General features: G+C 37.6%; 1 protein-coding gene across 3 annotated transcripts in view; it reads left to right on the forward strand.

The window, feature by feature from the left end:
- Positions 1–13,307, forward strand: part of GRID1 (glutamate ionotropic receptor delta type subunit 1) — a 550,527-nt gene that overhangs the window by 449,368 nt on the left and 87,852 nt on the right. For all 3 annotated transcript variants that reach the window (XM_080402703.1, XM_080402704.1, XM_080402705.1), the window contains one exon: positions 1,008–1,127. In XM_080402703.1, the coding sequence (XP_080258829.1) occupies positions 1,008–1,127 (120 nt within the window). The remainder of the gene's footprint in view (positions 1–1,007; positions 1,128–13,307) is intronic.

Genomic DNA, 13,307 nt, shown 5'->3' on the forward strand with positions numbered 1-13,307 from the left:
CACAGCAAAAGGGATCTGATTTAGCTAAGTTGTCACTAACAGTTACAGTCTTGCAGTGTCTTGAATTACTCAAATACGGACAGTACTATGGCTTTGCAGATGCATGGCAACTTCTTGTATGAAAGTTATTTGATCACAAATACTAGTGGAAAAAATACTCATTTTTTACTCTACTAACTTTAGCAATTTGGAAAAAAACCCCAACCGATTCCCCATGTATATTGATGAAATGGTTTTCATCTAGTCAAATGATGCAATTTGATGGTGTTATGTTATTCTCTGACAAGTCCTAATGACGCCATCCTTTGTTGCTAAATTTATTCAAACTATAGTGTCATTTCAAGCCTCTTTGCTCAAACCCAAAATCAAATTCCATGATATTTTCACACAGAGGTTTGAATAATACTGAAAATGTTATCTTTTCTTCATGCCTCTCTTGGGAGCACAGCAGGCATACTCTTTTTTTTTTTTGGACTTGGAGTTCATGCCTTTGTATTCAACTCCAGAACTGAACCTGCTGTCCCAGTTACACTGAAAGACCTGTTGTCTCCTGACCCACCAAGGTCCTTGGCCTTTTCTTTGGGGTCTCTGTGAACGATGAAGATCTGGGGAAATGCGTTTGGCCATCACTAGTATTTTTGTATTCCAAATACACTTGGGGTAGATTCCATCACTATCATATATCTACTCCAGTAGTATTTGGAATCTACTACTCTAGTATAGTAAAGTACTGAAAAAATATATAAAGTCTTAGTAAAGTGTTGACAGAATTTGTATTTCCATGAACACATATAAGGTGGATATGTTAGTGCTAATGTAATTTCCTGAGGGGGGGTGGGGGAAGTCCTTTTTCTGGCAGTACGTCTGAGCTGTTGAAGAGCATGTGATTGTCACAGTTATGTTCACTGTAAACATTTTCAAGCACATTTGGCGTACCTTTAATGAAGAGGAGTGTTTATAAAGGCAAATATGTTCTATTCTAAAATCTCTGAAATTTATTTCCTTAGGGCCATATAACTGGGCTTACTGGTGTTATGGAGTTCAGAGAAGATGGCGCCAACCCCTATGTTCAATTTGAAATACTGGGCACTAGCTACAGCGAAACATTTGGCAAAGATGTGCGAAGGGTAAAGATATGCTGCTTCTTTCTCTCTTTTGTTTTCCTCTAAATAATATAAATTCTACTTCACAGGAGAAAGTGTTACTTCTTAAGAATGAATTAGTGCTACCGCTGCAGAATAAATTTGCTATATGAGAGACATTTTCTAATATCTTACTTATATCTGGAAAGCTATTTTTATATTGTTAGGCAGGAGTCCTGCAAGTTGTTTCCACTTGGGCAGTAATGATGCAGTGCCGTAACAATACTGGGAACATAATAGTGAAGACTGCACAATTCTGCTCATGTGTTTTATTGTTAAAATTTAACTGATATAACTGGTGCCTGTCTTACTAAGGAAGCTACCTGAGAATACAAATCACCTAAACACACAAACCTGTTTCAAAGTATAGCTGCTGCACAAATTAGAGAGGAATAAATAAAACTCTAAAGAGGGTAATTTCCCAAAGGGATGATGCTGTATCATGTAAAGTGAAGGATGACCTATCAGTGGTAGCTGGTGCAACAAGGACTGATGTGGTTTAGAAGGCGGTTAGAGTGGTTCCATGGGGTTACTAACACAAAATGTCATGGGCTGAGAAGGCTACCTTAAACATGTTTATGCAGAGGGGATGCTCCAGAAATACCTGAAACTTTCAGTTGAACAGTGAGGTTCTGACTGGAACCTGAGCAACAAAATGTCTCTAAACTGGTCAACTGGTTGAAATACAGATGTTACCACTGCATAGTCAATGGGTCCTACACTAAACAGAGCTGAACAAAGAGGATTCCATGAAGAATTAAAATTTACGACATTTTCTATTTTCATTTGACCATGAGTTTCTTTGTTTTATTGTGATTCACCTGAATTGCATGAGTCTAAATGGAAAAACATGCAAAGAACTTGTGTTTACATTATCATTTTAAACAGATAAAACAGATTCTTTCAGAGTATGATTTGGCACAAGGATTCTGGGCATGGGGCCCAAAGGCTTACAATATCTATTAGAAACCCAACAGAAGGAAGAGAAGTATTTGAGATGTATAAAGTTCCAGGAGATATAACTGAAAAACTTCTGTTGCCAAAAAAAAGTCTTTGAAGACTTCAGACTGGCTAGGCACTCTCCTATACTGTAGTGATCAGAAATACTATTCATTTCTACATTTCAATACCACTTTCATTTCTACATTTCTACTGCAAATCAGAAAGTCTAAGCTCTAAACACTACCTGAATGCTGAACATTTTTCTCGTTTTTTGGAAACAGTGTTGCCTATTTAGTAAAACAGAGTTGCCTTAGGAGGTTTAGGAAGCAATTCCAGTTCATATACAGAAGTATGCACCTCACTTTATGTACATGCATGCAAAACAGAAGTACCCGGTGCCATGTCAGGTGCTGTGGACTGTCCAACTGTGTTTCCAGCTGCCACTACAGCAAAGCGTGAGCGTCCTGTTAAGTGTTGTGTTGTCCCTAGCAGATGGATGCCATGGGGCATTTGAGTTTGGTCCCATTTTGTTACAGAATTCCCAAGTGACTTTGAGCAAGTCACATAATCACTTTATGCTTCCATTTACTGTCAGTAAAATTGGCATGTTTTCCACTTAGAACAGGTTTGAGGCCTTAAAGGAAAATTATGATGTGAGTCTACTTTATTACTTTTTTCTAATGTACATTTCAAATATGGTAACACGTATACAAAGGCTCTCACTTCAATATATGTAGCCCACTGACCAAATTGATGTATAATCCAGATGTGTGAGGTGGAGATAGCTAAAATATCACTCAAAAGGGACCACAAGGCAAAGAAATAGGTAACATGACTAAATGAGAAAATGAAAATGGCTAAACTGATATACTTCTGATCACTTTTGATCCCTAATGGGCTACTTTGGGATTAGGTGGTTAATATAGGGAGTCTTTCCAAAATGAAAGGGAGTATAATTCTAAATGGGTAAAAAGCCTACTGGCTGTGTACTACTCTGAGCAAAAATGAAGTTCTGAAAATGATCCTTTTAACCTAATACATATAGAGAGTAAAAAGTCAGCAATATGTTAGAGAACTCTATAGAATAACTTGGAAGAGATGAAGTTTCTTACAGCAAAGCTACCATGGAACTACTGGTATTCAATTATTTAGATAGCCTTTTTATTATTGCAGCAAAAATATCTTGCAGCTTGAAAGTACTTTTAAAAGCTTTGAAAGTTATGCTTGTCACATCGATATTACTTGAGTGAGAGATCAATTCTGATTTATTTTCAGTTGTTTCCATATCAGCCTTCCCTCAGATTCAGCTGTGGAGGAACATATTTTTCATGAAACACAGTGTCCTTTCTGGATGCTTTTCTTTTCCTCTGTATGGAAAGCATCTGTATCTATCCATCCCTGCCCTGACCCTAAAAAAAATCTTTGCACTTAGGATCCATGACAGGGTAGGGCAAAAGTGTGTAACATGGAGTGTTGAGCTTTGGAAGGAATCCAGTCAAAAGCTAGTGGACTTTCAATACTCAGTATCCCTTGGAAGGTTCCTCAGAGGTCATTTCCACCAGGAAGACTCCTGGTAGGTTGTCCAAGGTAGTAACCCAAATCTGGCAGGAATTTTCAGGGCCTTTCTGTAGAGGCATCTCGACTATTCCCTGTTGCATTGAGATCTGGTCTTTCTGCAGAAGCAATTGTTCCTTCCACTAGCTGTGAGTGAATTATGAGTGCAAGTAAATACATGTATTTTCTTGCTTTAGTGTACCTTCTCCTTTATTCCACAAGTCTAACACCAGAGTTCTGTGGTAAAGGTCAATAGTGGCTTTTATGTTTTTTGTATGTGTTTTCTTTCTCCTTTGAGCATTCTTTAATGAAAAGGAAACTTCAGAAAATACTCTATTTTTTGCTTTAAACATAAAAGTACAGGGTATGTTCCTTAAGAGTTATACCATCTTGCTTTACAAAAGATTCACGTGATTGCCTTCTATTCACTGTGTGCATGTGGAGGTTGAAAAAGCATGGTTTATTTGTGCTTAAAAAAGAGATCAGTGTGGTGACTTGTCAGAGCATTTGAAAGTTTAAGGATAAGAATGTCAGAGAAACTGAAGAGGCTTAAATGTCTAGTGTTTGACAATTGTCAGTATGATTTATGTTCCTAACGTCTGTAAATACCTCTTTAAAAATAGCAACCTGAGTATATGTACATGTAAAAAACAAAAAAAAAAAAAAAAGGGGGGGGGGGAGAGGGGAGAAAAATAACTGGAGATAAAGAGATAAGGGAACTGTAGAAAGTACAAAACATAACAATCAATCAGAAGGAAAAAGTAAGAAATTTTAATAGTTGATGCCACGCTAATGTTTTAAAATGAATGAAATCTCAGTGAAAGAAAGAGTGAAAGAAACACAGATGACGTATAACTTGGAAAACCAAGAAAAAATGGTATAAATGTTCAGGTGAAGCATATGGAGCAGAAGGAATAAGACTGATAGCCTATTATATTCAAAACCCTTTGAGGTTTTTGGGATTTGTATCCGTTGCAGATAAAAAACCCCTTCTCATTTCACCTTTTATGCCCACCTCCCATGCTAAGGGTGTACGCATCAAATTAAGCACCAGCCTTAACTGCTGTATTTGCTCGGCTACTCATCATTGAATGATCTTCCTCTGAATTCAGAGTTACCAACATGCTGCTTTTTTTATCTTTTAAATTCTTACTGATTAGTCCTTTATGAATTTTTGTTTCACTTACATAGATGCGTAAATGCTCTTTTGTATGTTTAAATTTTTAGGTCTTCTGCCATTAAGCTTCCTGAGCCTTTGGGTTCATTCCCAGCAGTGGCAGTGGTTGGGGGTGATCATTATGTCATTTTGCTTCATTCTCTCACTGTCCCCATCTGTAGCATGCAGTCTAGGGTACTTGCCTACTTTGCACAAAGTTTTGAAGTCTGATGGAAAAAGAAAAAAGGACTCTAGCAAAAACATTTAGCTGTTGGAATTAAGAAATTGAATGAATCATAATATTAAAAACTATATTCCCAATTTCATGAGAAACCACCCCTTCAGGGCTTGTTTGGAATTGTTGATGGAGAACTATGTTCCACTGACAGTACAAGGGACATGAAGCGGGAAAGGAGGTCAGTACTATGTCAATTCCCTCCTTATTTACCATCAATATTACTAGTTCTTGTTATTGAAAGCCTTGCTGTAACTTTCAGAACATCTGAGCTGGTTCATGATCTAGTCATGAGAGCAAAAATAAGGGAGTCAGAACTCCAGAGTAGTAATGCTAGCAACTCACTAACTCACGGTTTGCTCTTGATATGTAAACCTATTTGTTCTTGTTTGACCATGTACGCAGAGAATACAATAACTACTAACTGCCCTTGTAGGGATGTGGTTAGGCTAAGATAACACCTGTGAGGAGCTTTATGATCATCTTCTTCTTCATCCTTGGCAGGAAGAATCTTCTGTAGGTGTGAGATGATGATGTTGTTTAGTTTATTTTATGACAGTGATCATGGTTTTTATAAAGCAATCTGCAATTCTTTCCCAAGCTGGTTAGAATAAAGGCAGAATTAATGGTTTGCACACATGATGTATTTCATAAGAAACATTCTGTTCAAAATGATAACATTTATCATTGGTTATTCATTTCTGTCAGTTGGTATGTTTTAATTTTTTTTAAATTAGATTTTCTTGAAATATCATCTGCTTCATAAACAGTCATACTTGTTTCCTCCACCACTTCTGAGGCAGATTGCAGAAGCCACTGTAAGTGGTTTTGTGATGTTTCACATTTATTGAAACCCCATTTTTGAAGTCTGATACAGTGCTTTAATTGGGATTATTACTTTTAGACAGAATCTCATTGTTATTGTGATGAGAAATCCTGTGTTTCTTATTCATTCCCAAGAGGAACTGTATTTTAGGGGTCTGCATTATTAAGTGCTTCCGTCTGCAAGAATATTGCCAAGTCACATCAAATGCCTCTAAAAGATATATACTGAAGAGAATTATCTTAGGTGGTTACTACTGTAATTGAATCAGTTTTACTCATATGGAAAAATACATAACTAGATTGCCTGAGTTTAGCTGTAAAACAAATGCCTGCCTCCTGTTTGAGCACTTCATAAACATGCACTTGGGTATAGTAATTTGGTTTAATCTGTATTGCCAAAATACCTTTCAGCTGGAATGTAAGACTGAAGTCTTGGCTACTTCTGATGACTAAAGATCCCCTGTTACTTTGAAAAGTGAAGGGCTAATAGTTCTCTCATTCTGGGTAAACCATAACTTCCACATATTTGCATTTGGTTTAACTTTCTCTTTCAGCTTGAGTTGATTGAGTGTCATGGTAGAATAATTTGGAAGAAGTGTATTGCGATTCACCCTATAAATACACTGTGTCAAAGTGAAATAAAATCTGGAGTATTTTGTTCAAAATAATAAATCTCTTTCATTTTCTAGTTGTAATTTTTTATAGAAGATGTATGTGAGGAGCAAAATTAAACGCATTTCTTGCAAATTCCATAAATTGAATTATTCATGACGAAAAATACAGCTGAATATATAAGAAATATCTACGATCAGATCAGGTTTTGAACTATAGAAGAATACTAGAGAAAAACCATAATGAGTCTTTTTCCTGAAATGAAGTGGGATACCTGTTTGCCCAAGTTCTGCAAATTGTGTGCTTCTTTTTTGTAATTGAAATGTTCCATGTTCTGTATGCTTTCATTGTAGAATTATAGCTGAATTACTACACTCACTAACTGAAAGGTAGGTAAGCAAGTTTAGAAATGTATTTTTTGTTGCAGATCTGTGATACATAGCTCTTTAATTTTTTATTTTATTTTTATATATATATTTTTAGAAAACATTGCCAATGGGACCCATGCTTTTGCGTAAACTGCTACTTGTATTTGCAAACACAAAATGCTGTATGTATTTGCAAATTATACTAGTGTTAACCTCAAGTAAAAGGGATGTCTTGCAAATTTTGGTTGGAATTCCTCCAAGCATAAGATCATGCTGGTCTTCTCCTTTGGAAGACTGTGCGGCTGCTTATATGACATTTCCACAGCATGAAGCTTGAGGCTAGATTTTAAAAAGCAGCCATATCTGAGTTATGAGCGGGGCCAGGATACCTACAGCAATTAGGATGCTGCTGAATTTTCCACAGCCCATATGCACCACTGCCTGTATATTTAGAAATTCTTTTTAATTCATAAATCACATACTGTGTCATACTTACCAGATTATAATGAATATCGGGTATAGCATTCTCATTTTTCAACATGTATGCAATATTGCATAAAATTGGGATGTTAGGAGTGTTAAAATCAGCCTTCTAAAAATGGTTACATCTTTAAGTATGGAGTTTTCATCAAAGCTCCTATAATTTATTGATGCATCCTAGGAGAGTGTTCAGAATGGGATGGAGAGAAAGCCTCTTTCTGTAACTCAGCTCATGTAGAATTCTGTGCTCAAGTGTACACACTATGAAGAAAAATGTATTTCTGTAGGGAAACAGGTCAAGATTTTCTGAGCTTAACACCAAAGAAAATAGAAAGTATTTGAAAAAAAAGCTTCACAAGTTCCTCTTACCTTTTTGGAAATCCAAAACCAGAGATTATTTGCTATTCGGTTTTGCAAAGCATCAATCTTGAAAAAAGACAATAAGCCCACTACTCCAGAAAAGAGGGACAGTCTGTCTTTTTATTTCCTGTCCTGAGAAATATATTTGAAACATGACTGTTGTTTAAAAATCACCCCATAACCAGAAAAAACAGAAAAACTTTCTTTTGAGTGTCAGACCAGCTTTTTCAGCATAACGTCTGTCTAGCAAAATCACTTTGAAAGATATTAATGATAATGCTAAAATACAAGCTCAGTTATTTTAATTAACACATCGGAGAGATGTCATCTTGGCTTTCGTAAGCACAAAAATGAAGGAGTTCTAATATCTGTTCATTTGTAGCATGATTTCAGTGTTGAGAACAGTTGCAAGGACTGTATGTTGAGGGAAACCATGCACAGTTTCCTTTATATGGTGCATTTAATTCTTCTAATTATTGTTGTTGTCTTCCATCACTTGGTAAACTGCAAACACATGTAGGTGCCAAGCAGTTTATGAAGTAATTAATTTCAGCAGTAATTTTAAAATCCAGGATAATATGTTGTCTTCATGTGTATAGTGGTCTGATGTAATCAATATGTCAAAAGGTGGAAGTTTAAATACAGGTAGTTAAGATATTTGATCATGCTACGTCACAGTTTTGTTATATGAATAATGACCAAATTTTATGCTTTCTGTTTAGTCCCATCAAAATAAAGAAGAAATGGAAGTTAATTGAAATCGCCCTTCTATTTTTGCTTTTATTTCTGCCATTTCATGGCAGATTATATTACTGTATACCACTAAACACTTTCACATGCCGGTTTTCATAGGGCAGGTTTCATGGCAATGTATCTTTGTGGTCAGCCCAAATGCGGGTCATGAGGAACTTCTATGTCACAAAATGCCACAAACTATCTGACTTGCTTTGGCTTGATTCCTTGATATCATTATACTTTAAAGAATAACCTTAATTCCTCAACTTACTTTTCTGGAAAGATACATGCAAAAGGGCATCAGAGTTCTGATTAAACCTCTTTGTCCATACTGGCTAATTCACTGAAATAACCATACTTGGTAGAGATTGCCTGCTGGTGTTCCAGTTCCTGTCAGAACTGCCTTTAAATTGAGGACTTTCTGTTTTCAGACCACACAGAAAACACTCAGTTTTACCTTAAGACAGATACAATCTATAATTAGTGTGAGCCTGCGTCAAGGAAAGAATTCTAAAATGTGCCTGGTCCAATACCACAATATCTCTTGCTATATGAATGAATGGATTTTTATATACTTGGGTAAAATACACAGATGTCACAAAATAAAACTTGTTTTCCATTTTGAGACAGCATCCTTTTACTGGAATAGAGACAGTATCAAGCATAGGTAATAACTCTGAAAATGGAATATTCTTTCTGAGCCATGGCATCTATGTGACAGGCTATCAGATTATAGTATGTCTGTATTTTTAATGTGTTAATGAGTGTGATGTACAAATACATAACAGAACTTCCTGAAAATTTGATTGGTAACAGGACACATTTTTACGTTGTATGTTGGCAACATGAGGATCAGCTGAGGGAGCTGAGGTTGTTTAGCCTGGAGAGGAGGAGGCTCAGGGGGGACCTTATAGCTCTCTGACAGGGGCTGTAGGCAGGGGGGGTCAGGCTCTGCTCCCAGGGAACAAGGGACAGGACAACAGGGAACGGCCTCAGGTGGCACCGGGGGGGGGCTAGATTGGGTGTGAGGGACCGAAAGGATGGTCAAGCATCAGAACAGGCTGCCCAAGGAGTTGATGGAATCACCATCTCTGGAGGTGTTTAAAAGCTGTGTAGATGTGGTGCTTAGGGACATGGTTTAGTGGTGGGCTTGGCAGTGCTGGGCTAACGGTTGGATTTGATCATCTTAAAAGTTCTTTCCAACCTAAATGATTCTATGATTCTAATATATAGTAATATATCCATGTATTTTTAAGTATTTTCCAGCATAAAAGAGGTACAGGAGCAGAACACAATAATAATTTAAAATATTGACACTATTTTAAAAGTAAATTGTCAATATGTTGTCGTAGGCTGAAATGGCTATTAAATGCAACAACACATTTGAATTCCACTTAGACCCAAAGGGGAAAAAATTACCCCAACAACACAAACCCTTTGAATACTGAAACTCACGAAAATCCACTTTGATGGAGATTGTTGGGAACGATTTCCAGAGGTTGAATCTGTTACATGAGTCATCCTGTTTGTCCTAGGAAGCCATGCCCTAGCTATTTTAAGTGAAAAATATAATTGCCACTAGACTGAATTGGAAATGGGATGGAGGTGATTTCTTAGGTGGCTGGCTTCCAGGTCCCACAGAGCTTAAAAAAGTGTTAATAACCTGAAATGACAGCTGGATGTGAAATGGTGAGTAGAGAATTACAAAGAAGAGGTGTACTTTGCTGACAGTGACTGTACACACAGCTTTTACTTCATGAAGGCAGGGCAGGCTCAGGAAGCATCCTGTTAGTACAGTACAAACCAGATGGAAGTGCCATGGAGAAGGGCTGAACCCTAGTATCTGAAATGGCCAAATCACCTTTGCAGTCAAAATTCTCTTATAAACAAATGTATACTTGTCCTGAAATTAAGTTGCAAGTTGCAAAAGCATCTGATTGAATGTTTTAAGACCATTGGGTTTTTATAAATAGAGTTGTACAGAGCATAAAGCATGCAGGATGCCAGCATTCTGCCTATTAATTTAAGATGCTAGGAAGAACTCAGTGATGTAAGTCTCTTTGCATATTCATTATTAATTTTTGCACTGTGCTTTGAGATCATTGGATGAAGGATGCTATCTATGATTATGTAATTCTTCAAACGCATGAAGTCAATCTCTTTCAGAGTACTACTTTAATGTTCCAGGCTATTAACATCTACTTCACTCCCAACAATGTCTTTTCTATGAAATAGTAAGTTATAAAGTCCCATAGAGTTTATTGATGACATCTGAAGAACTTGCAGGTATTGGGCTTTGTTGGAAAGCGGATGTAGTGAAGAGTAACTTAAAAAGAATAATCCAAGGACTCTCTGTTAGAGTTGAGGAGTTAAGGAAATACGTGCTGCTGCTCATTATTCACAAAACAGGTAGTCAGATACAGGCTTTCTTTTAGGAAAGTAAACAGCATAAAAATAGTTAAATCCAACATCAGTTGTTTGCATTAAAATTGCATGCCAAAGTCAGTTTCCCTGAATGTCAAAACTAATCAGAAGAAGGAGGGCTGGCTTGCTTATAGCAGTAAATTCCTCTCAAATGGAATACCACTGAAAAGTCCCTTCCTAGTGCTTTAATCCGGACAGAGCTTGCACTTGTTCCCACCATATCTGAATCTCACAATCACAGAATGGTCAGGGTTGGAAGGCACCTCTGGAGATCGTCTGGCCCAACCCCCTGCTAAAGCAGGTTCACTGAGCTGCATCCAGGCAGGTTTTGAATGTCTCCAGAGAAGGAGACTCCAAAACCTCTCTGGGCAGCCTGTGCCAGTGCTCTGTCACCCTCAGAGTAAAGGAGTTCTCTCTCATGTTCAGAAGGAACTGCCTGTGTTGCAGGCAGTGCCTGTTGTCCCTTGTACTGTTACTGGGCACCACTGAAAACAGCCCATCCCGTCCTCCTGACACTGGCCCTTAAGGTATTTGTAGACATTGAGAAGATCTCCTCTTAGTCTTCTCTTCTCCAGGCTAGACAGGCCCAGCTCCCTCAGCCTTTCCTGAGAAGGGAGATGTTCCAGCCCCCAGTTCCTGTGACATCTTTCCTGGTCCTGCTGTTTCTCTCACCACCACAAAACTTTGGGAAAACACCTGGGGGGAGGCGAATCCTTTCTCCTACATGTGCTGTTTTCTGGGGTAATGTGTCTGTGGCGAAGGTGGTGATGACTGTTTTGTGTTATGTAGTTAACTAACAGACGGGTGATTTTACTAACCTGGCAAGGGAATGGTGGGTTTCAGCAGACAGACCACTCTATCTCCCTGGATTGTTCATCCCCAAGTCTCAAATTCTTAAAATTATATCCATTGTTAAAATGTGATTACTCTGCTGTGAGGGAAGTGGGTATGTTTTAAAACAGTTGAGGTGATACTGTTTGGGTATGATACCTGGCTGATACCAGTTCTTGGGCATCTGTTTTGTTTTGTTTTGAAGTAAGGAGTGTTATCTAAACATACGCAAGGTTGACAGAGTGCAAAAATAGGTATTCTTTTACAAAGCAAGCTAAAGGTTCCCAAATACAGTGCTTAGGCAGATGGGTGACTGAAGGTACCAAAGCATTTAGTCCCTGGAGCCTTACCAGAAAGTAGTTCTAGAGAAGTACAAGAATTGGCAGTTGCTTACATGAAGGGAAAAAAAAAAAAAAAAAAAGCTAATATCCAGTAACTAGGAGCATGGGTGATGTTTAAAAGTATATGAACATTTCAGTTTGAGTACTTCTAGCACCATCCATAATTTTCTTAAAGCTTTATGTGCAATTTATTCTGCTATAAGATTAATAATACAGTAAGGCATAAGTTAGTAGATGCTTTGCAGGATTGCTGTCTGAGCTGTATTGAATCTAAACTGAGGGCTTTCATTCTCTCTACGCTCATTCGAGATGCCATTCAATACCAATCTACAAGGCCATTGTAGCTATTTACATTTCAGTAGCACCTGGAGGCTATGGTTTTGTTATACCAAGAATCGCCCAGGTCGTTAACTGTATCATTATTGTGTAATACATAAACCATGTGGTTGTGTGCTCAGAAACTTGCTGTTGTAGTTTTGCTACCCTGACAGGAAAATGCTGTAAAAATCTAAGTTTTGAGAACATTCAGTACTGGCAGTTCTCCAGGGTGTTTGCTAAGATAGGCATGGATAGTTTTGCAGATAGTGTGTAAGGTATGTGTAACAGACACTGCTGCTCATGGCTCAGACCTGAGGAGGGAGCAAGTCCTGGTGAAGAATCTGAAGTTTTGTCTGCTTTTTTCTTTTCCCCTTTCCTAAGTTTTGAAATAAATAATTGGGAGTGAAGTTTTTCTTGGTAGATTTTCTGAACTTGATCAGTGATATTACAAGTTTTCACTAGAAATTTTAAAGAGAACTAAGTTGTTACTCCATGTTTTTATTAGGGTAAGTGAGGGCAAAAGAAAGCACAAAATATTTACTTTATGGGCATGGGGAAAATGCACAAATATTTTGTTATTATTTTTCATTAACTCTGGTTTCTGAGTGTTCAAAGGAGGACTTTTCCTCGATAGACTCACTGAAAGGACATTGAGCATCTAAAGCTCTTTTTTTTCCTTTTTTTTTTTTTTTTCATTTGAACACAAAGGAACACAGTAACCAGTGAAGCAGAAAACACAGATTTGCTGGCTGAGCTGGTTTAAAATGAAGGAGCGGATCTGAATCTAGGGTACAGCCCATAGAGTCTGCTGCTCTAGAGTGACTCTCATTAAACAACATTTCAGTGGCTTTCTTAATTAAAACCAAGTGTCCAATATTATTTGGATCTCAAGATAAATCTCTTATGTCAGGGGCTTGCTATCTGCATTTGCTTCTCTGCTTCTCATGCATCCCCCAGTTTCATCCCCAGCTACGTGGTCCTCGC

Source organism: Falco punctatus, assembly GCF_963210335.1.
Source record: "Falco punctatus genome assembly, chromosome: 9".
NCBI classification, from domain to species: domain Eukaryota; kingdom Metazoa; phylum Chordata; class Aves; order Falconiformes; family Falconidae; genus Falco; species Falco punctatus.